General features: G+C 38.4%; 3 protein-coding genes across 4 annotated transcripts; 2 read left to right on the top strand and 1 right to left on the bottom strand.

The window, feature by feature from the left end:
• Positions 1-2,745: 2,745 nt before the first annotated feature.
• Positions 2,746-6,636, top strand: LOC104238848 (WD-40 repeat-containing protein MSI2-like). The gene is made up of 6 exons (XM_009793332.2): positions 2,746-3,108; positions 3,644-3,967; positions 4,100-4,243; positions 5,228-5,352; positions 5,957-6,052; positions 6,197-6,636. The coding sequence occupies exons 1-6, from the start codon at positions 2,797-2,799 to the stop codon at positions 6,405-6,407; spliced, it is 1,212 nt and encodes a 403-aa protein (XP_009791634.1). The 5' UTR covers positions 2,746-2,796; the 3' UTR covers positions 6,408-6,636.
• A 6,016-nt stretch (positions 6,637-12,652) lies between these two features.
• Positions 12,653-16,551, bottom strand: LOC104238836 (basic leucine zipper 23-like). 2 transcript variants are annotated; one of them, XM_009793323.2, is made up of 4 exons: positions 16,317-16,440; positions 15,765-15,811; positions 14,403-15,240; positions 12,653-13,074 (listed from the first exon to the last, which is right to left on the bottom strand). In XM_009793323.2, the coding sequence occupies exons 3-4, from the start codon at positions 15,202-15,204 to the stop codon at positions 13,046-13,048; spliced, it is 831 nt and encodes a 276-aa protein (XP_009791625.1). In that variant the 5' UTR covers positions 15,205-15,240; positions 15,765-15,811; positions 16,317-16,440; the 3' UTR covers positions 12,653-13,045. The 2 variants fall into 2 exon arrangements, with proteins under 2 accessions (XP_009791625.1, XP_009791619.1); XM_009793317.2 differs by lacking the exon at positions 15,765-15,811 and having other exon boundaries at positions 16,317-16,551.
• A 2,679-nt stretch (positions 16,552-19,230) lies between these two features.
• On the top strand, positions 19,231-25,036 carry LOC138878127 (uncharacterized). The gene is made up of 4 exons (XM_070157789.1): positions 19,231-19,266; positions 19,402-19,680; positions 19,839-20,518; positions 24,910-25,036. Exons 1-4 carry the CDS (start codon positions 19,231-19,233, stop codon positions 25,034-25,036), a joined length of 1,122 nt encoding a protein of 373 aa, XP_070013890.1.
• The last annotated feature ends 2,307 nt before the right edge of the window (positions 25,037-27,343 follow it).

Below are 27,343 nucleotides of genomic sequence, written 5' to 3'. Positions count from 1 at the left end.
ATACTTGTATCAAGCAATCAAAGAATATCTTTTATCTAAGCATCCCACACTCCTAGAGAAACTCAGCATTCTCGCAATAGCGACTCCTCCGCCGAAAATGTCCCAAACACTCGGGAACTGGCATCAACAATTCAACACCTGAAAGATCTCCGGGTCGGGACTCCAAACTCATAAGCCCTCAATGAGGCAATATGAAAATCACGAAACGTCTCCAAGGCTGAAAGTGTCCCAAACGCTCGGGGACTGGCGTCAAAATCTCAAAAATCACAGTACCTCGGGGTCGGAATCTCCAAAATTGTAAGCCCTCAATGAGGCAATACCAAGTTAACAAGTAATGGCTCCCGAGTCAAGAAATCCTCGACGACTCGGGGACTGTCGTCAAGCGCCATCTCCATCGACTTATCAAAACCCGAGGTCGTAAGTCCACATGCGGGCAGCCTCGGTCTTGTAAGACCTACATATGGTAACAACAATATCTGTAAGACATCAAGCAAGGCATGAACAATACTTGTACCAAGTATCCAAAACTGTAAGACCTCAAAGGCATATGGAACTTGTAAGACCTCACTAAAGGCATAAACCCGATCTCAAAATTTCGGCTATATATCGAACTTGTAAGACTCCTAAAAAGGCATACCCTCAATATAGATGCTGAAACTACTTCACTCGGACTTATAGACTCCAGCCAAACACAAATGACTCTGGTCACAAGGCTGTACCAGCTGAACTAACGCGACTCGGGGACGCCCGACCGTCGCTACAAAAAAATCACAAGCCTTAAATTACATCGAATCTACTTCGAAAAGAACCGGTTAAACAGGCTACCCTCGATATAGGCAAAAGAGCTTCGACCATGTTAGCTCCAAACCACACGCTTCAAGATACTTAGCCTCCGAGCCAAACCTCCCGAGGTGCTCGATCATCGCCACATAACGACTCGTGATTGAGGTTTTTCTCGAACCGTCGAAGATTCAGGCAAAAATTATTTCAAAAAGTCCTTAACGAGGGAAAACCAAAGCCTACAAAAAGTCGCTTCGACCCAAGGCGTAAGAGCCATTGTCGCCAGCCCATACTAAAAGGCCGCATCGGCCCAAGATGTAAGAGCCATTGTCGTCAGCCCACACTAAAAGGTTGCATCGGCCTAAGGTGTAAGAGCCATTGTCGCCAACCTACACAAATCCGAAAACTTGAGGGTCAAATGAGCTCGAGTCATAACCCGATTCGGAGACTGAACCCAAAATAATTAACTAAAAAGGTCGCATCGTCCAAAAGCGTAAGAGCCATTATCGCCAGCCCACACGCACTAAAAGGTCGCATCGACCAAAAGCGTAAGAGCCATAAGCTCGAGGCACCGATTGTTAACCTATCGGTCGGGTTATCACCTTACTCTTATCTCGTTTCTAAACCTCACACTTAGCATCAACTGCTTAATAACTAACATAAAAATAGATCACGTATTTTTAGAGTTCCATAATCAAATTTAATTGTTATTACCATTTTCATGGTAAACAAGGATATCATAAGGGGCGGTTTTCAACTTTTAGCATTTGGGGTACATCACATTAGGGGTGTACAAACTGAACCGAAAAACCGCACCAAACCGAAAAGTTAAACCAAAACGATTAAAAAACCCGACTAGGTTTGGTTTGGTATTGAATAAAAAAATCCGAACCAAACCGACATATACATATATAAGTTTTATATATTCTTTTAAGATTTTATATAGAATTTTCTTTAAAAAATGTCTAGAAATATTTGAAATTCTATTGAGGGATATAATATTTAATAGTATATAAAGTGCTCCATATTTATTAACCTCAAATAATGGAGTGTATCACTTTCTCATCAAGTGTTACTCAAATGCGTCAATCTCTTTGTTCTTCCATATTTATATCATATGTTAAGATCTATTAAATTGTTATATCTTTTTCGAATATGAAGTGATTATTATTATTTAGGTATCATATTGATTTTTATGTTTAATAACTAAATTCGGTTAACCTTGAAAGTGTAAATCAACGAAACATTATTGTCAAGGCGACTAAAAAAATAACTATTATGTGTTACTAAGAAAATTCTCTCATAAGAATATTTTAATAGATAATATGTTTGTCATTTTTTTATATTTTTACTAAACATATATGTACATATAAAAAAAATAACAAAGTAAGATTGAAATAATATTTAAGTAATGATAAACCCCAAAAATCCGACAAAACCGAACCAATCCAAATCGATATAGTAGGTTTGGTTTGGTTTTGACAAAAACCGAACCAACCCGTTCCATATACATTCCTATATCACATGATCAATGGGCAAACCTTCAAGGTCAAAAATTAAAAGTTTTGTTGGGGTAAAACTTATTAAACATTAAAGTTTTGCCGATTGTTTAGGTGACTTGCCTAAATGTTAAAAATTGGGGAAATGATATTGTATAGCCACTCTCAAAATAATAGCCTATATATATATATATATATCACACATTATATATGTTATATATAAAAATTATACAAATTTTATACGCTTTTTTGGCTATTAAATTTAAATAGTTTCTGACGCCGGCTAAAAGTGAAAAAGACCATTAAAAATTCAAGACAAGCTCATTTCAAGGTTATTTGAGAACTTAACCCCAAGTGAAGATATACCAATGGACCTTGGACTATGGCAATAGGCCCAAGCCCACTGCGATCCACTGAAGTAAGATTATCAGTATTTATAGCGGTAATAATTCTCCAACCACCTTTCGCAGACTCCGTTTTCATTTTTGGCGGGAATCAAAACCCTCATTTCTCATCAATGACAGAAGCAGAAATGGAGGCGGCGGGAGGAACCGAAGAAGAAGTGGAAGAGGAATTCTCCGTTTGGAAGAAGAACACGCCGTTACTTTACGACCTTGTCATCTGTCATGCCCTTGAATGGCCTTCTCTCACCGTTCAATGGCTTCCGTCACCTGCCGTCGACAACGGTTCCTTTTTAACACACAAGCTCATTCTAGGGACCCACACTTCCGATGATTTCCCCAATTTTCTCATGGTCGCTAACGTCCATCTTCCCCGTAACCCTGCTTCAGGAATCGAACACAATCTCAGTAACCCTCAAATCCCTAAGGTATGTTAGTGATTAAATACTTACATTAAGTTATGTTAGTTTAAATATAGATATTTCCGACAAAAGTCCACTGTCCACCTAAGATTAAATATTCCGAGCCGGTGTATGTAGCTAAAAATATATTCTTAAGATGCGTGTAAATACTTCTTTGTAATGCTTATATGGACTGTTTTGAGCTGTTTGGTGAAATGTCTAAATGAATAAGCTTTGTCCGACTGAACGAGCTTATGCGTAGGAGGACAGGCGGTTAAGGATTTGAATATTATGGTTTCGAGTTTGGGGTTCTATCACTACCCAGTTGATTTACTGGATTCTAAAGCTATTATTTGGACGTATTTAGGGATCTTTAACACATATATAGAGTCCGAGTTACCCATATAAGTCCTTAACATCCGAGTTACCCATAAGTCCTTAACTGCATCCGCCCCAGTGTAGGAGCCTATTAGTGTTTTATTACAGGAAGTTTTAGTTGCAATATCTTTGTAATGTTAACACATTTAAACAAGTGGTTAAGTCTTTTCCTTAATGTTTACAGGTAGAGATAGTACAAAAGATACATGTTGATGGAGAAGTGAATAGGGGGAGATGTATGCCACAAAAGCCAGCTGTAGTTGCAGCAAAGACCAGTAGCGCTGAAGTTTATGTCTTTGACAGTGGTAAACAGCCACTCGATCATGAAGGGGGATCTTGCGACCCTGATGTTCGACTTAGAGGGCATGATAAAGAAGGTTATGGCTTATCGTGGAGCCCATTTAAAGAGGGTTATCTTTTGAGTGGTTCGGATGATCGAAAGATATGTTTGTGGGATGTTTCTGCAATGCCTCAACATAAAGTGCTTCTGGCCCATCATACATATGAGGTAGATTGATCTATGTTTTTCACCCCATTACTTTTGCTTATGCGCTGATTCGACTGTGTTACTTTTGTTAATTCTGGAGGCTAAGTACTTGCTGCGGCAGATGAGATTTTAATTATGTTATTTTGTGTATAGGAACATGCAGATGTAGTTGATGATGTATCGTGGCATCCAAAGAACGAGAACCTATTTGGTTCTGTTGGAGATGATTGTCGTCTGATCATTTGGGACTTAAGGACAAACAAATCTCAACACTCTGTTGTAGTGCACGAGAAAGCGGCAAGTGTCTTTTCTCTTTACCTTTTAGTTTCTATCTGCTAAATATTGTACTTAACACTGTTTGATCTGTATTATTGACATTGATCTTTACTATGTTATTCTAATTGCTTGTTTACCTATTATTATTCTTGCAACTATACTTTCCCACCAAATATATAACAGGGAATGTTCTCCTTTAATGAGTCTTCAACCATGTGAATGAGGGTTGACTGTGACTTTTCTGGAGTGACATTGTTTAGAGGACATTATTAGTATCAAATATATAATTGGATGTGGAATACTTTTCTCTTTAATCTATGAAAGCTTAGCTCTGAATTTGGCTAATATAAAATCAACCCCTACTTCCGAAAGTACTCATATTCTGATTCAATATTCATCATTCAAGGCTGCACAATACATATTGCTGGCCGCCTTTTATATTGGGGTTCTAAGTGCAGACCAAGACAGGTTGAAATTCAACATATCTCATGTTTGGTTATCTGTCATGCTTAAATGTACCTCAAGTACTCATTATAGCAAGGCTTCCAACATGATGTTATGAAGAAACAGAAGAAACCATAATAGGAACAAAAAGTGGATTGTGGTCCATGACTCATGTTCTCTGAAACATCTCTCATTGCTGTACAGAAGACACACTTTGAACTAGATTCGTGTACAATGTTACGAAACTAGTCAAGGAGTCTTCTCGGGCATGTGAACAATATCTGTTAAATTAAGAAAGCTTCATTTGGAACAATTGGACAGGGCAATTCAGATGTTTTGGGCAAATGGAACTAATGGCACCTTTAACTATGGTAATTCTTAAGACATATTAGTGATTCTATTGTATCTGTTCAAGAGTTGTTAAACTGGTCATCTGATTCACATCCATTAATTAATTGCGAGATCAGAAAGTGAATAACATGGTCAGTCTGAACAATGTTTTCTCCACATTTTCCCCGGTTATGTAGTCTTGCTGATCTTGTTTTTTCTTCCACTTTTCAGGTGAATTATTTATCCTTCAACTCGTATAATGAGTGGGTTCTTGCTACAGCATCATCAGATAGTACTGTCGGTCTGTTTGACATGCGAAAACTGAGCACTCCATTGCACGTGTTTGGTAGTCACACGTATGTCCTTCAGCTTCACATATGAGTTTTCAAATTTAGTGCAGTCAAACTGCGAAGTCACTCCCTTGTCTTTATGGCATAGAAACTATTGAAAGCACAGTTCTATGGTGCTTGTCTCTGCTGCTGATTGACTTATTGATGTTTGGATCCACTAACAAGCAAATTAAGCTCCTTTTGAAACAAAAGCAATGAAAGCTACGACGTATTCATTAAAGTTACTTGAAAATTGAAATGGTGCTGACTTTATGCCCTTGCTGAGTAATTTTTCCCTTGTACACGGAAAATGGTCAAATCTTTTGTTGCTTTTGACCCCTGCTGATGCTCTTCCTCAGCTAATTCCTCCTTTCCTACATGCTACAGCCTTGAGAAAAGTTTATTTGATGACATTGTACCTCTATGTTAGTTAATTATAATAATTTTCCAGACTGTGTAACTGTATTGTCACCAATAGCTGGAGACTCTTGATTGTCAGGCCTTGGCGTTACCCAGCTGCTATTCGGACTCTTCTGTTAATTCTCATGCATTCTAAATTGAATGACTGCACTACCTTTTGTTTCTGCAAATGCTAAAGCTTTTCTCACTAAACCATATTTATTTTTTGCAGGGATGAGGTATTTCAGGTAGAATGGGATCCTAATCATGAGACCGTACTGGCATCTTCAGCTGGTGATAGAAGGTTGATGGTCTGGGATCTTAACAGGTACCTCATGCATGAAATGCCCCACAACACATAACGATAATAACCCAAGAATACTCAACTGCACCTTATTATAAACTGTCTTTGTTTACTTGCCTAACATTCTACTCGAATAACAGTTGATTTGATTTGGTTTTATGTCTTCAGGATTGGTGACGAGCAATTGGAAGGGGAAGCTGAAGATGGGCCCTCTGAACTTCTCTTCTCTCATGGTGGTCACAAAGCAAAGATTTCTGACTTCTCATGGAACAAGAACGAGCCATGGGTCATTTCAAGTGTTGCAGAAGACAATACTATCCAAGTGTGGCAGATGGCTGAGAGCATTTATCGTGATGACGATGACAATGGCGACTGCTAAGTTCTCCTAAATCTGGATGTTAACTTTTGTGGCATTCTCCTCCATTAGTGTGGCCATTGCAGTTGTCCTGCAAGTTTATGAACTAGTAGAGTGCCACCGGTATTTACTTGTGTCTGGCATTGCCTATTAAGTTAATTAGGTGCAGATTTATGAACAGTATGTGGCATTGCATGTTAATTATGGAAAGAAAAGGCCTGGCCCCGATTCCAGACACTGGTCTTGATTCAGAGTTTACAGTGCATCTTTGTGGTTCTTTTTTTTTGGGAGAGTTGGGTGACATCAACCTAGGAGGTAATCTGATATCTCCGCCAAAGATGGAAAAATTAAAGAGAGTGGAAGAATACAGAGAAAAGGAAAAAAGGTGGCAAAAATGTAGATCAGTTGTGGACTCCATATCTGTCGTTTTGGGAATAAAGTGGTTTACGATAGTTACTTTATTATACCAAAGTTCAAATAAACATAAACAAACCTAATATCATGAATGTCCTCTTATCTCCTTATATTCGAAATTTCAATGTCCCATAAAATCTATGAAGAAAACAAATAAGTCTATCAAACAACGTAATAGGAGATTGGTTTCGAACAGTATTATGCAGAATCTCGTCGATAATTATACTAGTTCTATATACAGGAAATGCTCAAAAATTCGACCCCATCATTCCTGTTCCATGAGAAATCCATATATTTTCCCTTTGTATTGAATACTCTTTTTTCCCTCTATTGAGAATGAGAAGTAACAACACTCCCACCAACTTCTACTTTGCAAAATCTTATATTCAGATGCCATGTCCACCATTTGATACAACACTTGAACAAGTTAAAGGCACCAAACTTAAATCTCAATACTTCGCCCAGCTTTCCAGGGAAAATTAAAATATTAAGCTTCCACAGTAATTGTATTACCAACTCCAAACGCCACAATATTAATGTACTTCAATAGAAAGGAGCCAATTTGCCTGCTGGCTCTCCAAATATGGTCTAACGAAACTATTACTACGCCTAGACAACAATGGCTCAATGCCAAGCAAGTCTACATCAACTATATGAATCCTCACTATCCATGATGGATCTAACAGAGCAAAAAATAATTAAACACACAACCAATGATTAGCTATAGCACCACACTTGAAAACCTCAATTGTTAGTGTATAATGTGAAGTTACAACAACAAGTCCCACAAATGGGGTCTGGGGAGGGTAGGATGTACGTAGTACAGCCTTATCCCTACCCTGGAAGGGCAGAGAAACTGTTTCCAATATGAAGTTGAAACATCAATTTCAAATTTTGTTCTTAACCTAGCAACCGCTCCACGACCCACCGACTTTGATTTTTGACACCTAATAAGACACCCCCTCTCCCGAACTCCCCTCTCCGTACACACATTAGGAGCATATGTAATACTACATATTTCACCACTTATGGTTTCTACTTCATGAGATCTGTCATGGGCTGCTTTCCAGACACGCCCCATGACCCCTTGGTTGCGCCCCATGGCGGCCTAGCAAGCCTCACAATGCCTAGCGCCATGGTCGGCCCCGTGGTCTTGGCTGCGCCAAGTGACAAGCGCGTATGCGCCTCTGTCGCCCCACCGATGCCTCTCGCCAGCGCTCAGTGGCTGGCCAATGACAACAGCGCCGCGCGCCCTGACAATGCCGCACGCGCAGATCCTGATGCCTCGCCAGCGCCCAGCTGCAGGCCCATTCCAGCAGCGCCTCGCGCACAGACCCTGATGCCAAGCACCTGCGCCCAGCCTCAGGCCAACACAACAAGTGTCGCGCGTGCCCACAGCAATGCGCGCGCAGACCCTGACCCGCAAGACAAAGTTGCTACCATCGGACTTAGTTCTACATTGTAATAAACTAAGTCCTTTTCATTGTAATTATAGGCTAGTTTACATCATTTTCATTCAGTGTGCTTCCACAGCTTTATTAGGACTAGTCATGTAATGTTGGTTTATTTTTTTTAAGCATTATTAAGGGGATCAAACAATCAAACATTTTCAGCAATCAATTTTCTGTACTGGTGTCTCTCCCCCTCGACACTGCATCTTTTGTAATCAGCATTTCATTCATCAATAAAATCATCATCATTCAAAACCCAATTCTCTCACAGCTTCCGCAATTGCTTGTGACATTGGTTTTCGCGCACGACATTGACAATCTAGTCTAGCGTGCGGAGGGGACCTCATTGGCGGACAACAACCGCACTGACATCGGTTGCTTAGCCTTACGTTGCCCTTCCAAAGAACATCAGGAAGGCGTTGCGTAACAGTTGGTATCAGAGCCTAGGCTCGACATCGGACGAGGGAACACATTTGCCATCATCACCATTTCTGACCATGGTGAATCATGGGGAGCGCCTAACATCCCTAGAAGAGACGGTTGACCGATTACGATCCATCGTGGATACGGTGCCTGATCAAAACAACAACCTAGCGCAAAGGTTGGACGACCTGGACCGCCGAATGAGGCAGGCGGAAAATGACATTGCAAACATCAGTCGTGACTCTGAGGATGACCGACAAACGACAGCCATTGAAACTGCCAATATTCATGGCAAATTTGAGGACCTCCAACAGGAGCGTGTCGATGATTTAGCCCATCAGCAACAAGAGGCAGACAGACTAACTGCCATGCAGCAAACCATAGACGACTTGACAGGCAAGCTCAATGTTGTCAATGCTGCCCTACAGAGCCTACTTCGAGGAGGCGACAACCACATCAGGGGTGCAACAAACCTCACCCCCATCCCACAAAAGCTTAAGATACCGGATCCAAAGCCATACGACGGATCCCGGGATGCTAAAGAAGTGGAAAATTTCATCTTCGACATCGAACAATACTTCGATGCCGTGGGCCATTTGGAAGAATCCAAAAAGGTAGCGACGACTGCCATGTATCTTCAGGGTGATGCCAAACTTTGGTGGTGGGTCAAATACGAAGCCATCATGGCCGGTGAAGATACTTTCCAGACATGGGATGAATTGAAGGCAACCATACGCCTGCAGTTCTTCCCCGAAAATGTGGAATACAATGCAAGGAGAAAGCTACGGGAGCTCCGCCACACCAGATCAGTGTGGGAGTACGTGCACGAATTCTCCGCACTCATGCTAAACATACGCGACATGGGGGACAAAGACAAACTCTTCGCATTCATAGAAGGTTTGAAACCTCATGCCCGTATGGAACTGCAGAGACAACGGGTAGACACCCTGCCCAAGGTCATTCAAGCTGCAGAATGCCTTGGCGATTATCATTTGGGAACTCAGAACGACAGGCCCCAACCGTCTGTCCGAGGGGGATTCAACGGGAACCATCCCAGCAATGGTGGCCCAAACAAAAGTGGGGGAGATCGGAGTGCATCCAAAACTAAGACTTCTCCCTCCAGCAGCAACAGTGCTGCATCCATCAATAACAATCAGGGGAGAAAACCTCCCTCAGAATGCCGTCATTGCGGCGGGGCACATTGGAACAATGAATGCCCAAACATAAAGGTCAATGCTCATCCAATTGTCGAGGATGAGTCAAATGAATCAGACACATCAGAAGAAGACCAGGTAGGCGCCTTCAATGCAATTTTTGGCTCTATCCCGCATGCCTTAGCGGGGACCAGTACATGTCCTCCTAAGAAAATCTCAGTCCCAATCACCAAGAAAGGGAAGGAAAAGATGGACGAGAGGCTTCCTAAACAAGCGAGGACCCTGATGCTCGTCGAATTGAAAGTGAACGGCAAGCCCCTTCACACATTGATAGACACGGGTGCTACCCACAACTACTTGGCTTCAACTCAAGTAGAGCGCCTGGGTCTTGTTGTGCAAAAGAGCAAAGGCCGCGTCAAGGCTATCAACTCACCACCCCAGACATTGGGTGGAACAACTACAAATGTCCCAGTGAAACTTGGCCCATACAAAGGAAACATCGACCTGCGCATCGCAATCATAGATGACTTCGACATCATAGTGGGTTTGGAGTTCATGAGGCAAACCAACACCATACAGATACCATATGCCAACATGCTCCTGATGATGGGAGAAAACGGGGCCAAGCCCTACACCATACCATGCTTTCCCATAAAGATGGCCGCTGAAAACATCTCGGCCATGCAGTTGGAGAAGGTAGTCAACAAACATGAACCCCTGGTTCCGACTACCCTTCGCAGCAACAATCAACCATCATGTCATCGGCCTCAAAAGACTGGTGACGCTCCTCAGCGTGTGAAGACTTGTCAGTAATGCCACAAGGACAAGTCGGATCACTCATCACAGAAGGGACCCTTGCAGCCATTACATGTCCCTCAGAGACCATGGGAAAGTGTTTCCCTCAGATTCATCACGGGATTGCCCCAAGTCGGTAATCTTGCATCCATCATGGTTGTCATAGATCAGTTTTCAAACTATGCAACCTTCATAGCAGCCTCGCAAAACGCATCAGCAGAAGATACAGCTCGACTCTTCTTCTCGCACATTGTCAAACATTGGGGTCTACCCAAAGACATTGTTAGTAGGCGCGACTCACGCTTCACTAGCAACTTTTGGACCCATCTCTTCAGGTGCTTTGGGTCAACATTGAGTCACAACTCAGACATCCATCCACCATCGGATGGCCAGACAGACCGGTTCGATGACATGCTGGAGGAATATCTCCGCAACTTTGCAACCGGATCACAGAAGCATTGGGTGAAGCTCTTGGATGCTACTCAAATGTGTTTCAATTCTCAAAAGAGCCATCATATAAACAAAAGTCCTTTTGAAATTGTTAACGGACAACAACCGCTTCTCCTGCAAATGGTGAATGCATCAACCATGCCGAAATCTCCTCGAGCTGCCAACTTCTCGAGCGAATGGGAGCGCAACATGGGGATAGTGCGGAGCTATCTCGTCAAAGCCCAAGAGCGGGCAAAAAGATTCACCGAACAAAATCTTTGCTTTGCCCAACATCAAACAGGGGACAAAGTAATGCTATGCATCCCAAAGCGATACTTGTTTGCAGAGAGGGCCCATGACCCTCGCCTGCAACAAAAATACATCGGGCCCCTGCCCATCAAAAAACGCATTGGGAAGTCCACATACCAGGTGAAAACTCCATCCTGGTGGAAGATCCATCCAGTCTTCCATGTTAGCCGCATGAAATCATTGCCTCGCTACAACAGCAAGCTCACAGAACAGAGGGGCGCATCCCTCCCATCCAACAACCACCAGAAGCATCATCATCATCATCATCATAAGGCTCCGAGGACGGCGCCAACTCAGGTGGGGGAGAATGTCATGGGCTGCTTTCCAGACACGCCCCATGACCCCTTGGTCGCGCCCCATGGCGGCCTAGCAAGCCTCACAATGCCTAGCTCCATGGTCGGCCCCATGGTCTTGGCTGCGCCAAGTGACAAGCGCGCATGCGCCTCTGTCGCCCCACTGATGCTTCTCGCCAGCGCCCAGTGGCTGGCCAATGACAACAGCGTCGCGCGCCCTGACAATGCCGCACGCGCAGATCCTGATGCCTCGCTAGCACCCAACTGCAGGCCCATTCCAGCAGCGCCTCGCGCACAGACCCTGATGCCAAGCACCAGCGCCCAGTCTCAGACCAACACAGCAAATGTCGCGCGCGCCCACAGCAACGCGCGCGCAGACCATGACCCGCAAGACAAAGTTGATGCCATCAGACTTAGTTCTACATTGTAATAAACTAAGTCCTATTCATTGTAATTATAGGCTAGTTTACATCATTTTCATTCAGTGTGCTTCCACAGCTTTATTAGGACTAGTCATGTAATGTTGGTTTATTTTTTTAAGCATTATTAGGGGGGATCAAACAATCAAACATTTTCAGCAATCAATTTTATGTACGGGTGTCTCTCACCCTCGACACCGCATCTTTTGTAATCAGCATTTCATTCATCAATAAAATCATCATCATTCAAAACCCAATTCTCTCACAGCTTCCGCAATTGCTCGTGACATTGGTTTTCCCGCACGACACTGACAATCTAGTCTAGCGTGCGGAGGTGACCTCATTGGCGGACAACAACCGCACTGACATCGGTTGCTTAGCCTTACGTTGCCCTTTCAAAGAACATCAGGAAGGCGTTGCGTAACAGATCTTTTGTATTTAAGCTCAAACTACTTAACACACCATGTGGTCCCAGAAGTAAAAACAAAGAGAACGAGAACTGAGGAACCAAGCAAATGCACTTCAATAATTTGTCAAGAGTGTTTGAACTTGACTCACTCTTAAAAGCAGAATCACGAGCAATAAACAAAGCCACCATCTATTCCAAATTTAGTGGTTTCAAATTCACATAATCTAGGAACGACAACTTATCAATTCAACGATCCATAAGCAAGAGGTGATATTCATCAAAAAGAATGAAGAAATACAACACTGAGGAATAAAAAGCTTCCAGATCTTCACAGAAAACCAAAACTCTTGGTATCCTCTTCATGAGTTCTGCTAGCTATATTTGTTCAATTTGTTCTGCTTTACATGACTGTTGATAAATAACTACTAGGCCACCAACTCAACAGCCGGAAGGAGATTATAACTGAACTCAACAAAATAGATAAGTTGGGAAGAAATCCCAAGAGAGAGCACATAACAAAACGTACTTATTCCCAAGAACAAAAGATGCTTCTCTGACACAGTTCATCAACTTGCTGTTGTTGTACGTGCGCCTCCTGAAAAAGCAAAGCAAAGATCAACATAAAGGAGGACAGTCAGGCAGCTTTGAGAAAAAAAAAGAGTTGTCGTTCTACACTAGTACATTAAACTGTTTCTTGTTCAGCTCATTTGCATTTGAGGAACTAACAAAGTTTACAAGCTACATAAAAGGCACAATACATTGCAAACTTTTGCTTTTTAAACCCCTTCATGTTTCATTATTTAGAATTTCAGTCCAAGATAAATATGTTTGGTAATCAAGGTGAGCAATTTTTTCTTTCTTTTTGCGACACGGTTAGCCAAAACTTTCTTACATGGCATCCAGTAGATGCTTTACTTCCAGCAAATATTAGACTCCCTTTAACAATTTTCTTGACCTATTCTGTAACAAAGGGAGCTGATGTCTGACGAAATTCATATATCCTTTGAAATCATCTATTACATCCAATTTACACCAAAAAGCTAAAAGATACATATAGTTTGCTCTAAAGAAATGTATTGATTGTAATTTATCTTCAAACCATCTTTCATTCCTTTCTTTCAGAATGCACCAGATTCTGCACCATGGTATTGTGATCCAAACTTTCTTGAAGTCGTTCCTTGTCTTCACTCCGCATTAGCAGGTATCAGCGGAGCTCATTTTTTCTTTTGTACACATCTATTTAATTACAAACAATTCCTCGGGACTTGAGGGGAAACATTGAAATTCTTAGCGACTCTTAATTTTGGGGAAAATGGTATCAGAATCTTAAGATAGAATTTGCATAATTACAACTATTTTACTTTTTGAAACGGAGGGACAAAATCACCCTTTTTATTATTTTAAGCCCAGTATTCAGTTTTGGTAATGTCAAAATTGTTATTTTCAACTCTTGGCAAGTAATATTAAGCATGTAAGTGTATGCAAATCATATTAAGACAATGTCACCCATTTCATTTACTTGCAAATCATATTATTACAAATAAAATTCCTATAGACATAAACAGATAAAATATACTAACAATTTATATATACAAACACGTTCCGTCCATTTTATATGAACACGAGAATGAAGATATTCATTTGATTAATGGATTATATTAGTTATAGTAGGAAAAAAGTAATGGCTCGATTAGACGATGTAATGGCTCAACTAGATGATGTTATTGTACACAATAAAGACATCCTTTCGTGAAATAAGGTTACATTAGACATTAGTCCTAGTTCCAAATGGTAACCGTGCTCATGTGAGCTGAAGGACAATGCTCACTTGCTCAGTTAAGCTCAGTTAAGGTGGTACAAAATACTTAAGATAGTCCAATTTTCAGATGATATTAACTTTAAGAGGAAATGACATCAACTCACCTTTTCTCTTGCTTCGACCAGAAGTGTTGGCAGTAGGAGTAGGTGTGCCATTATCCATAGGACAAGGAACCTCCTCCATTCCAGAGGTTTGATTACCCAAGCATTGGAGAGTCTCAAATTCACAGTTATTGAAGCCTTGTCCATTTAATACAGTGCCGTCTGAGCTTTTAACTTCTGCACCTGGATGGAGGCAATAAACCTGATCATCACATTGTAGGTTGCAAGAGTTCACCACATATGATCCAGGAATATTAGGATTAACTACGTTCTGATATACATTGCCACTCTTCATCGGCTTCTGGTATGGAAATGATCCAATTTCCCCTTCAATCCTTCCTCGGATGTCGACAAGCAAGCACTTGAGCCTAGCAACCTCAGCTTCCAATACAGCCTGACCCTGCAGCCTCTTGAATAGTTGCTGATTTATAGCCCTCAATCTGATAACCTCATCCTCCAATGAAGCAGCCCGAGCTTTCTTTTTCTCACGATACTTGCGAACGGCTTCCTTATTACCCACAGGTCGTTTCTTTCCTTTCTTCTCTGAAGACTCTGCAGTATCATCACTGGGGTTCTTATCCTCGTCCTCCTCTGAGGGAGGCACGAATTTGGTGTGAACATGGTAACAAGTGTGTGTATGAGAATTATCAGGGCCAGGCGGGTTGCAAGTGTGGGCGTGAGTGCAGGCATGCGTATCCTTGAGAATCTCATTGAAAAAGCTGTCCATGGAACTACTAAATTCACCAAAATTCGAACTTGATAACATTTCTTGGTTAGAAAATTCCAGCTCTCCGTCAGCCATCATAGCAATCCCAAAAGTAGTAACCAGCAAGGTGACAATCTGCAGCAAAGCACTAGCAATTAAGAGACCCTCTTCACAGATTCCATACCTCATTCAAACAGGGGCGGATGTAGAGTTCAGGTTATTGGCTCGAACCATGTATGTGTGTTTAAAAATTTACAAAACAAGTAGAAACAATATCAAGGTTGTGACAGAACCCCGTACTCGAACATATAAAATTCAAAATCCAGGATCCGCCTCTACTCATTCAAACTAAGAAATCTCAACTACAAGTCCGGGTCAATAATAGGGCAAAACCTCAGAAATGAAATGCAAGAAAACAAGACATAAAGTTGAAATCTTTAGCAACAAAAGCAGCATAATTATACTTTCTGAGGAAAACCTAAATCTTGAATTGAAATTCTGACAATAATTTAACATCAAAACCTATCACTCTTCACAAAAACAAGAAGCAGACAAGCCATGTATCCATATGTTTCCAAGTCATTAACAGAGCAGTAAACTTGAATTGAATTAATCAGTTTAAATCATCAAAATAACTGAAAAAGACAAAAAGCACTTACACTGAAGCCGAGTCTGATGCCCTAAAAGATAACATACCTCATTCAACCTAAAAACGCCAACAACTAGTCCACTCAATAATAGGGCAAAACCCCATAAAGAAATCCAACAAAACAAGGCACAAAGTTCAAAACTTTACCACAAAAGTAGCTTAATTATACTTTCAGAGAAAAACCCAAATCTTGAAATCAAAGCTCTTACAAAAATTAAAAATCAAAACCTATGAGACTTCACAAAACAAGAAGCAAACCGGTGTTACCAAATCATTAATGAAGCAGTAAAATTGAATTGAATTGAAAAAGTTGGTGTCTGCTATATGAACCTTTAGCACAAAAAGTAGCATAATTATAATTTTCAAGGAAAACCCAAATCTTGAAATTGAAATTCTGACAAAAAAAAAATAAATCAAAACGTATCTCTCTTCAGAAAACACAAGAAACACAGAAATCATGTATCCAGATGTTGCCAAATCATCAATAGAGCAGTAAAATTGAATTGAATTTGAGAGTTTAAATCATAAAGAATAACTGAAAAAGACAAAAGAAAGCACTTACAGTGAAGCAGAGTCTGATGAAGAGGAGAGAAAAAGAGAGAAAATGGGGTCAGAGGTAATGAAAAAAGAGGAACCCTAGAAAGGGCTAAAAAGGGGGAGTTGAGATGTATTGTCAAATCTTTTAATGGCGGAAAAAACAGAATGGAGGAAACAGAAGGGGCCACTAGTCAAGATTCCCCACACACATGCTCAACACTTTCTGCTACTGCAAAATTCAGCTCCGTTTGTACCTCTGCGAAATCTCATAGACTCAATTTGTTATTTATACCTATTTGAGGGACCGATCGTAAATTATTTTTTACGTGAATGAATTAGCGGTGTACAATGAGCTACTTTGTCTTTTACTTGGCCACTTGGCTGTCTCAGTATGTTTTACTTTTTTTCTTTTCACTTCAAAGAAGTGACTCTCTATTTCTTCTTCTTCTTTTTTATTTTATTTTATTTTATTTTATTTCTGTCTGATTGATTGGTGGGCATTTGGACATATGAATTGTAAAATTTCAAAAAAAGTAAAAATTCCAAAAAAATTGATTTTTTTAAAGTGAAGATGGTATTTCAAAATTAGAGTTGTGTCTGGACATGAATATTATTGATTGTTTTTAAAGTTTTGTGAGTGATATGACTGAAAATTTTATGGCCAAAAACTAGTTTCGAAAAAATTGATTTTTTTTAGAAAAAAAAGTAAAAAAATTCTTGTTTCCAAACGGGCTATTGAATTTGTGCCACATCAAAATTTATTAGACATTTATAGCATGTTTTGCCTACCTTAAAAAATCAGCTTATTTTGAGAAGTAATTTTTAAAAAAGTGCTTTTTCTCGTAAGTACTTCTAATAAGAAGCAGTTTGTGTTTGGCTAATTAATTTGAAAAATACTTTTGAGAAGCAATTAGTGTTTGGCCAAACTTGTAAAAAGTGTTTCTATGTGTATTTTTCTCAAAAGTGCTTTTCAAAAAAATATTTTTGGGGAGAAGATACAACTTTCTACTTCTCCAAAACTATTTCTACTTCTACTTAAAAGCACTTTTTTCTTCTAAAAACTTGACCAAACACTTCAACTTTGAAAAAAAATAGTACTTTTTTTTGTTGAAAAAAATGCTTTTGAATTTGAAAAATCTTAGGCCAAACAAGCTATTAGACTCGATTCTATTGAAATCTTGGCTTAATAATCCATAATTCTATTGAAAACTTGGCTCAATAATGATTTTTTTTCTTTAATGTGCTGTCCTTTTACTTTTTTCTTTTCCTGACTTGCATAGTTATAAATTATCTTGTTTATTCAATTTTTATTCTTTTGTGTGTGACAGTTGCTTGCCATAATTATTTTTAGCTCTTATGATTAATTTTCAAATTATTATTCCATTGGAATGTAATGTAATAAAGAAAAGCTAAAAGCAAGAGTTGAAATAGCTTAATTTTGTTCATGATTTTTAGGTCATCCAGAAATGGAAAATTGTCCATCAACATTTGTATTCTAGTATATATTTTAGATTGAAGTATATTTTTCTTTTTAAAATTAGCCCGTTTTGACACTTGAGATGTTTATAAACAGAATATATGACAAAATTGCTCCATCTTTCTCATGTTGTTTTGGTCTCAAGAATTTCTGGTTGAGACGCGTACCTGATTAAAATAAGGCGCATCATAGTTTTTATTTATTTATTATTATAATTCATTTATTGACATTTTGTCAAAGAATTATTGGTCAATATTATATTGCCTGTAAATGTGCATTTTCTCCTGCTCTTCACCAACTTAGTAATATATTTTCTAGGTGCTCATCATTGAGATTCTGTGCAGAGTTCGTATAGATTCAAATAAGCTCCATTGAATTCTTTACGTTTTCGTTGATTCGAAATAATCAAATTAGTGTGATAAAACATCGACAATTAAGTAGATTGTCCATTCCTTAGTACTTGTTTATCGGTCGGCATATACTGTTGGGGTTTTAAAGCTATTTTAGCTTAAAAGATGGTGAACGAGTAATGGAGGAAAAATAAAATATTTGAGTTTTCCTCCTTGACGAAGGGATATTGTCCCATATTGGAGGAGTAAAAGATTTTTGATGGGTAGATATACAATTGTTTTTCTTTTAGCCCCTAAAGAGTTAAGAAGAAGGCAAGCCTCGCGCCGTCGTCGCTCGGCTTCGGTTTCGGTCAAATGATTGATTAATTAATTTTTTGGACCAAATTTATTTGTTAATAGTAAATATTAATGCAATTGTCCATTTTCTGTAACAGAAAATAAAGTTTCCTCTGCCCGTTTTATTTGCGTAAATGACCATTTACGTTATGGCCGTTTTACGTGAACAATAACAACTGACACCTGAAGAGTTGCACCTCTTCATTTTGAACTCAACATGTTGGCTATAAATAACAGTCCATTCTCTCAGATGTTCGATACGAAATTCTGAATTCTCCTCCTTTCTTCTGCATTGTTTTAACTACAAAAAAAAATAATAGCAAGTGTGATTTGCTACTGATCATTGTGTTCGCTGAAACATTGGGGTTTAAAGTACCGCTACACCAGTGTGTAATTCGTTCTATCCTGGGAGAAAATAATCCACAACCTCGGGTACTAGGAGAGGATTAAATTTCAGTGGACTTGGATTAAATTCTATTTCTTTTACATTTATGTTTATACGTTATTTTATCTTCTCCAAAACTATTTTTACAAATACAGATATTAATAAGCTTAAGGAACTTAATATTTTCTGTATTTGTGTTATACTCACTGTTCTGGAGACTAAAACCTTTGTGGTTTTTTACTCCCGGTTTGGAGATTAAAGCCTTCGTGGCTATTTTCTACTTCATTGGAGATTAAAATTTACGTGATTTTCTACTCGAGTTTTATTCGGTTTGAAGATATAAAAACTTTACCGTTTATTAAACGTTTGTTTGTGTCATTCTTTTATAGAAATGACGAATGACAATGGTAACCAGACTGTTCCTATGGTGACTGCCAATGCATCGACAAGCTGAACAACACCAGCAGTGGCACTGGCAGAAAAATCCAGAAAATTTTCCGGAACTGATTTCAAAAGGTGGCATCAGAAGATATTCTTCTACTTGACGACTTTAAGTCTACAGAAGTTCATTAAGGAAAGTGTTCCTGTTCTGCCAGACGAAACTCTAGACAATAAATGGAAGCATTATGATTTTCTATGCAAGAATTATATTATTAGCGGACTCGAGGACAATTTGTATAACGTCTACAGTAATATGGAGACGTCAAAGGAACTTTGGATTGCTCTTGAAAGGAAATACAAAACTGAAGATGCTGGGTTGAAGAAATTCGTTGTCGCTAAATTTTTGGACTACAAAATGGTAGCTAACAAGTCTGTTATTACCCAAGTCCAGGAATTGCAAGTGATTATTCACGATCTCCTTGGTGAATACATAAGTTGAATTAATACTGATGTTAAAAGTATTAATTATATTATTTTTACTAACAGAATTTTCACTGAAGGTCTTGTCATCAGTGAAGCATTCTAAGTTGCAGCGATGATTGATTGCCTCCTTTGTAGAAGGACTTCAAAAACTACTTGAAACACAAATGCAAGGAGATGTCGCTTGAAGATCTCATTGTTTGGTTGAGAATCAAAGATGACAACAAAGCTACTGAAAAGAAAGGGTGTGGAAACCCAACAATAATGGGAGCAAACATTGTTAAGGATGATCCTCAAAATAATAGAAAGAGGAAGAAGGCTTCTGGACTGAAAAGCAACCCAAGCAAGAAGCGGTTCAACGGAAATTGCTATGACTGTGGGAAAGCTGGACACAAATCTGCAGATTGTCGTGCTCCAAGGAAAGACGAGAAGAAGGATCAAGCAAACATGGTTGAAAAACACGAAGATATTGATGTCTTATGTGATATGCTTTCTGAATGCAACCTAATGGGAAATTATAAGGAGTGGTGGATTGATTCTGGAGACACTCGTCATGTTTGTGCTGTTAGAGAAGCGTTTGCTATATATGCTCCAGTTGGACCCGAAAAGACGCTTTCTATGGGAAATTCTGCAACAGCCAAAATTGAAGGATGTGGCAAGATATTTCTGAAAATGACTTCTGGCAAGGTGGTGACTCTGAACAACGTCTTTCAAGTTTCCGAGATCAGGAAGAACTTAGTCTATGCTGGACTTCTCGTCAAGAATGAGTTTAAGTGTATTTTTGTTTCAGACAAAGTTGTAACAAGTAAGAACGAGATGTACTTAGGAAAATGTTACCTTAATGAGGGTCTTTTTAAGCTGAATGTTATGATTGTTGACAATAATAAAATTTCAGCTTCTTCTTACTTACTTGAGTCAAATGATTTATGGCATATACGTTTGGGACATGTCAATTATAAAACCTTGCGAAAAATGAATAATTTGAAAGTTTTGATTATGTTTGAATGCGACAAATCAAAATGCCAAATATGTGTGGAATCTAAGTATGTTAAATATCCTTATAAGTTAGTTGAGAGGAATTGAAATCTTTTAGACTTAATTCACACAGATATTTGCGACATGAAGTCAATACCATCTCGCGGTGGAAAGAAGTATTTCATAGCTTTTATTGATGACAGTACTCGATAGTGCTATGTTTACTTACTTAGTAGTAAAGATGAAGCAATAGACATATTCAAGCAATACAAAAATGAAGTTGAAGCGCAACTTAACAAGAAAATCAAAATGGTAAGAAGTGATAGGGGTGGTGAATATGAATCTCCTTTTGAAGAAATATGTGTAGAATATAGAATTATTCATTAAATAACGGCCCTTACATGCCCTAATCCAATGGAATTGCGGAAAGAAAGAATTGTTCATTAAAAGTGATAATGAACGCATTGTTGATAAGTTCTGGTTTGCCACAGAACTTGTGGGGATAAACCATTCTTACGGCTTACCGGATACTAAATCGAGTACCCAATAACAAAACACAATCGATTCCATATGAAAAATAGAAAGGAAGGAAGCCCAACTTGAATTATTTCAAAGTGTGGGGGGTTTGGCAAAAGAGCAAGTTCCTAAACCCAAAAGGGTAAAAATAGGACCGAAAACCATCGATTGTGTTTTCATAGGATATGCGACCAATAGTAAAGCATATCGATTTCTAGTTCATAAATCAAAAAATCCCGACATTCATAATAATACGGTTACAGAATCAGATATGCTACCAATAGTAAAGCATATCGATTTCTAGTTTATAAATTAAAAAATCGCGACATTCATAATAATACGGTTATAGAATCAGATAATATTGAGTTTTTTGAAAATATATATCCATATAAAAAGGAATATGAGTCGATTGGTGAAGGATCTAAATGACCTCGGGAAGAAATAAAAGAAAGTACATTTAATCAGGAGGATCCAAGACGTGGTAAACGTCAAAGAACGTCTACTTCATTGGAAAATGAGCCTCGAATATTTAAAGAAGTTATGTCTTCTTCGGAATTATTATTTTGTAAAGAGGCAGTCAATAGTGAAATAGAATCCATATTAAACAACAACACATGGGAATTGGTTGATCTTCCTCCTGGAAATAAATCGTTGGGTTTTAAATGGATTTTTAAGAGGAAAATAAAAGATGATGGCACTAGTGATAAATATAAGGTAAGACTTGTGGTCAAAGGATATATACAACGAGAAGGTTTTTATTATTTTGATACATACCCTCTAGTTACAAGAATTACGTCCATAAAATGTTAGTAGCATTAGCCGCAGTTTATGGTTTTGAAATTCATCAAATGGACGTTAAGAAGACCTTCTTAAATGGATATTTGGAGGAAGAAATCTACATCAAACAACCTGAAGGGTTTTTGGTTCCAGGTAAAGAAAAGAAGGTATGTAGACTTGTTAAGTTCTTTTATGGACTAAAACAAGCACCCAAACAATGGCATGCGAAGTTTGACCAAACAATGTTGTCAAATGGTTTTAAGATAAATGAATGTGATAAATGTGTATACATTAAAAATATTCTAAATCACATCGTCATTGTTTGCTTATATGTGGATGATACGTTGATAATGAGTAATGACATTTCCAACATAAATGCGACTAAGCGTATGTTAACTAGCAAGTTTGATATGAAGGGAGTTGCTGATTTAATTTTGGGTATTAAGATCCATAAGATTCATCAAGGTCTGGAATTGTCACAATCTCATTATATTAAGACAATACTTGAAAAATTCAAGCACTTAGATTTTAAAGTTGCAAAGACTCCAATTGACGTGAATCTTGCACTAGCAAAGAACAAAGGCCAAAGCATATACAATTGGATTATGCTCGTGTGTTGGGATGTTTAATGTATATCATGAATTGTACAAGACCAGATATAGCTTGTGCTATAAGTAAATTGAGTCGATACATGAGTAATCCAGGTCGATCTCATTGGATGACAATAAAACGAGTATTGGGATATTTAGAACATATCCAGGACTTTTCTTTGTACTACAATAAATATCTTGCGGTGATTGATGGATACGGTGATGCAAATTGGATCACCAGTCCAAACAAACTTGTATTGCCCGCTCTACAATGGAGGCTGAGTTCATAACCTTAGATAAAGCCAGTGAAGAAGCTGAATGGATCCGGAATATCTTTGAAGACATTCCATTTTGGCCCAAACCGTTGGCACCAATATGCATACATTGCCATAGTCAAACGACAATTGGAAGGGCTGAGAGCGTTATGTATAATGGTAAATCTCGTCATATATGACGAAGACATAAAATCGTTGGGCAGTTACTCTCTAGAGGAATTATCACGATTGACTACGTAAAGTCAAGTGATAATGTGTCTGGTCTACTTACAAAAGGCCTAACCAGAGAGGTAGTTGAGAAATCATCAAGGGAAATGATACTATGGCCGATGACAAGTCATTGTGGCGGTAACTCTACCTAGAAGACTGGAGATCCTACGATCTAGGTTCAAGGGGATCAAACAAAGTCATTAATGACGGTTCAACATTGTCAACTAAAATTTTGGTCCATTTCGTGATGGTAGAATGTTCAGTACCAATGATAAAACATTAAGGCTTTTTAATGATTTCTAAATTTGAGACGGGGTATATCAAATAGTGTATCTACGGGATTGCACGTTTAGAAATCACCTATGTAAGTGTGAAGTGTTAGCCGCTTCAAGGAGGATTTTGTAAGGCTAGTTCTCTACGCATTTATGAAACCAGACGGTGTTCATGGCTGAAACGAACATAGCAATGAGAACCAAAGACGGTTAAGGGTTTATTGTATGACTTTATGCCAAAGTTCGATGGTTCAAAGATATCAAATCTACCGATTGACCGAGTATATCCCACATAAGTTCACTACGGAAAGTTCAAAGGGAAACCTAATTATCCAGATGCGATAAATCCTTACTTGCGAATCACACAATTTTTCATGTATATTTTCGTGATATAGCCATTCCCCATTCATGTGGGGGGTTGTTGGGGTTTTTAAGCTATTTTAGTTTAAAAGAGGGTGAATGGAAAATGGAGGAAAAATAAAATATTTGAGTTTTCCTCCTTGACAAAGGGATATTGTCCCAAATGAAATATACAATTGCTTTTCTTTTAGCTCTTAAAGAGTTAAGAAGAAGGCAAGCCTCGCACAATCATCGTTGTCGCTCGCTCGGCTTCGGCTTCGATTTCAGATTTGGATTTGGATTTGGATTTGGTCAAATGATCGATTAATTGATTAATATTTTGGACCAAATTTATTTTTTAATAGTAAATATTAACGTAATATTATTAAATATCCGTTTTATAAACAGAAAATTAATATTAAATCCAAATTATCCATTTTTTGTAACAGAAAATAAAGTTTCCTCTGCCTGTCCTTTTTTTGTAACGGAAAATAAAGTTTCCTCTGCCCGTTTTAATTTGCGTAAATGGGCATTTACGTTATGGACGTTTTATGTGAACAATCATAACTGACATCTGAAGGATTGCACCTCTTCATTTTGAACTCAACATGTTGGCTATAAATAGCAGTCCATTTTCTCAAATTTTCGATACGAAATTCTGAATTCTCCTCCTTTCTTCTGCATTATTTTATCTTCAAAAAAAAAGAAGCAACAGTAAGTGTGATTTGCTATCGATCATTGTGTTTGCTGAAACACTGGGTTTGAAGTACCGCTATACCAGTGTGTAATTCGTTCTATCCTGGAAGGAAATAATCCACAACATCGGGTTAGGAGGAGATTAAGTTCCTTAAAGAAACACTGTGAATTCAGTGGGCTCAGATTAAATTCTATTTCTTTTACATTTCTGTTTTACGTTATTTTATCTTTTCCAGAATTATTTTTACAAATACAGTTTATTAACATATACACATGTGATATATGAATTACACATATATGGTATGTTTGCCGACTATTTTTTGTTTAAGCGATAGGATAAGCTATTATACAAGTTAATTTTTCTTACTTTTTCCAGTATACAAAGTAAACTATTTAATCATTCCTCTATTGCTATTTCAGTTTCCTTCATTTCCCTGGATAGTATGTCCTTCGTAAGGCTCAGTTATGAATATTTCTCTAATTAAAGTTAACTGGTTATATATTTTTGCCTTACCGGTAGAGACAATAGCAATCTCATTCTTTTTTAAACAAAGTGCAGATATGTTGGTTGTATCTTTGCTGAACTAGTCACAAAACAAGGAGAATCTGAGCTGCAACAACTGCTTTACATTTTCAGATTGCTAGGTACTCCTAATGAAGACTCTGGACCGAGGTTATTAAGCTAGTAAACTGGCATGAATATTCCCAATGGAACATAAGTCATCCCCAAGAAGGATAATTTCAAATACTTTGGGTCTACAATACAAGGTAACGGGAAAATTGACGAGAATATTACAAATCATATTAAAATAGTGGATATAATAGAGGCTCACATCTGGTGTTTTGTGCGATAGAAATGTGTCACAAAGATTTAAGGGTGAGTTTTATAGAGTGGTATTTAGACCGACTATGTTGTATAGGGCCGAGGTGTTGGCCAGTCAAGAAATCTCATGTCTAAAGGATGAGAGTAGTGGAAATGAGAATGTTAAGATAGATGTGTTCTCATACCAAGAAAGACAAGACCAGGAATGAAGTTATTAGGGACAAGTTGAGCATGACTCATGTGGAAGACAAGTTGCAGGAATCGAAGATGAGATGATTCGGGCATGTGAAGAGGAGAGGCATCGATGCCCCGACCAGGAGATGTGAGAGGTTGATAGTGGTGTGTCAGAGGTGGGGTAGAGGGAGGCCTTAGAAGTACTACCAGTGATATTAGGTAGGATATGACACTACTTCATCTTATCGAAGGCATTTCCCTTGACAGAAAAATGTTGAGGTCCAGAACTACGGTTGTAGGTTGATAGGTAGTTGAAAGTTTTTCCTTGTCCTACTAGTGATATTATCACTAGTCTTGTATTTTCATATTCTCAGTTCCTTGTTATTACATGGCGTGTCACTATTACCAGTAGTTGGTACTAGTGTTGTATTCTAGTATTCCTTGATCTTGGTTATTACATGTTTTGCCATTTTCTTCCATCGCCTTTTACCTTGTTGTTATTAATTGGTTATTGCTTCCTTTTACTGTTCTCGAGCCGATGTCTTATCAAAAATAACCTCTCCACATTTATAAGGTAAAAGTAAGGCATGCGTACACATTACCCTCCCCAAACTCTACTTGTGAGATTCCACTGGATTTGTTGTTATTACTGTGCAGAAGGGGAATAAAGTAAACTGTTTTCATTTTTCAAATTACACACTAAAAAGGGAAAGCAGGATATTTAGTTTTTGTTTTGATTTTCTTTCCTTTTTGTTACATATAGAAATTGATGGAATGAGATGTGATGTTTTGTTTTAGAGGGAGAACAAGAAATATTTGATTGAAATAAAACCCAAGCATAATTAAATCAAGATTGAAACAGAGGAATATTTAGTGATATTCAATACTCCGCCAAAATTAAAACTTTTAAAAGTAGCAAAATCCAAAGGTGATGAACTTACTAGACTAATAAATATAGACAATCTAATGTAATATTTACAAGATTAATTTGGTAATAGAAACATCAATTGTATACCTATTAACAAACAGCGAAACGACTATTTTCGGGGAATAAAAGTCTCCCAAATTTCTCCTTTCTCAAGCTTAAGTATGAGATATAATTGAGTGCATGAGTCGAATAAAGAACCCCATTGAGGAAAATACATCTATTAGGCATAAGTAAACAATTAGATGACATATGGATTTTTCTCCAGGAGGAATCGGTTCCTAGAGTTAGAATTCTAGTCTTAATTATTCGATAATCATTGTTGTTGATTTTCACAAAAATAATAAGCAATTTTGTATTTTCCAGTTATTAGATCAAATCCGAGAACCAATTAAGGATGATCCAATAGGTATTTCCCGTGATTCATAGGGAACGACAAAAAATTTATCTCCCCCTGTGGTTATATTGTACAAGTAAGCTTGAGCATCTTTATAGTTTTACAAACGAACTGTTGGGTTTAAGCCTCTTAGAGATTAAAAGAGGGTGAATGGGAAATGGAGGAAAAATGAAAATTTGATTTTCCATTCTTGACAAAGGGACATTGTCCCATATTGGATGAGTAAAAGACTTTTGATAAGTATATATACAATTGTTCTTCTTCTAGCTGCTAAAGAGTTGAGTAGAAGGCAAGCCTCGCACTGTCGTCGTCGTCGCTCGGCTTTGACTTCGGCTTCGGATTCATGATCGATTGATTGATTAATTTTTTGGACCAATTTTTTTTTTTGCAATCCTACAACAATTAGGAAAAGTATAAATAAGGGGGACAATAGCACTGGTATTGTTACCATATGCCTTGGCTATATAATCACTCATCTGCGCCTCACATTGCCTTATGATGTCAGCCTCATGTAGATGATTCATGGTGTAGCTGCCGACAAAGTCTCACGAGGGCATATAATCTCATAGCCGTGTGGATATTTTTCCAAAGGCATAGGACCAAGGCAACACAAACCGGGCTAAACCTTACCTTACTAATCCTATTGAGGCAAAGAAAAAGCCTCATCTTCTAGC

This window comes from Nicotiana sylvestris, chromosome 1 (assembly GCF_000393655.2).
Source record: "Nicotiana sylvestris chromosome 1, ASM39365v2, whole genome shotgun sequence".
Classification (NCBI taxonomy): Eukaryota; Viridiplantae; Streptophyta; class Magnoliopsida; order Solanales; family Solanaceae; genus Nicotiana; species Nicotiana sylvestris.
The sequence above is the reverse complement of the archived record's forward strand: the minus strand, read 5'-3'. Positions and strand labels throughout refer to the sequence as shown.

What these genes read in the sequence shown, in the direction of transcription:
- LOC104238848 (XM_009793332.2), top strand. Translation starts at nt 2,797, where the DNA reads ATGACAGAAGCAGAAATGGAGGCGGCGGGAGGAACCGAAGAAGAAGTG. An exon ending in GTAACCCTCAAATCCCTAAG is followed by an intron (nt 3,109 to 3,643) that starts GTATGTTAGTGA and finishes TAATGTTTACAG; the next exon opens with GTAGAGATAGTACAAAAGAT. An exon ending in TTGTAGTGCACGAGAAAGCG is followed by an intron (nt 4,244 to 5,227) that starts GCAAGTGTCTTT and finishes TCCACTTTTCAG; the next exon opens with GTGAATTATTTATCCTTCAA.
- LOC104238836 (XM_009793317.2), bottom strand. Translation starts at nt 15,204, where the DNA reads ATGATGGCTGACGGAGAGCTGGAATTTTCTAACCAAGAAATGTTATCA. An exon ending in TGGTCGAAGCAAGAGAAAAG is followed by an intron (nt 13,075 to 14,402) that starts GTGAGTTGATGT and finishes TTGCTTTTTCAG; the next exon opens with GAGGCGCACGTACAACAACA.
- LOC138878127 (XM_070157789.1), top strand. Translation starts at nt 19,231, where the DNA reads ATGACGAATGACAATGGTAACCAGACTGTTCCTATG. An exon ending in GTAACCAGACTGTTCCTATG is followed by an intron (nt 19,267 to 19,401) that starts GTGACTGCCAAT and finishes TTAAGTCTACAG; the next exon opens with AAGTTCATTAAGGAAAGTGT. An exon ending in CCCAAGTCCAGGAATTGCAA is followed by an intron (nt 19,681 to 19,838) that starts GTGATTATTCAC and finishes CCTCCTTTGTAG; the next exon opens with AAGGACTTCAAAAACTACTT.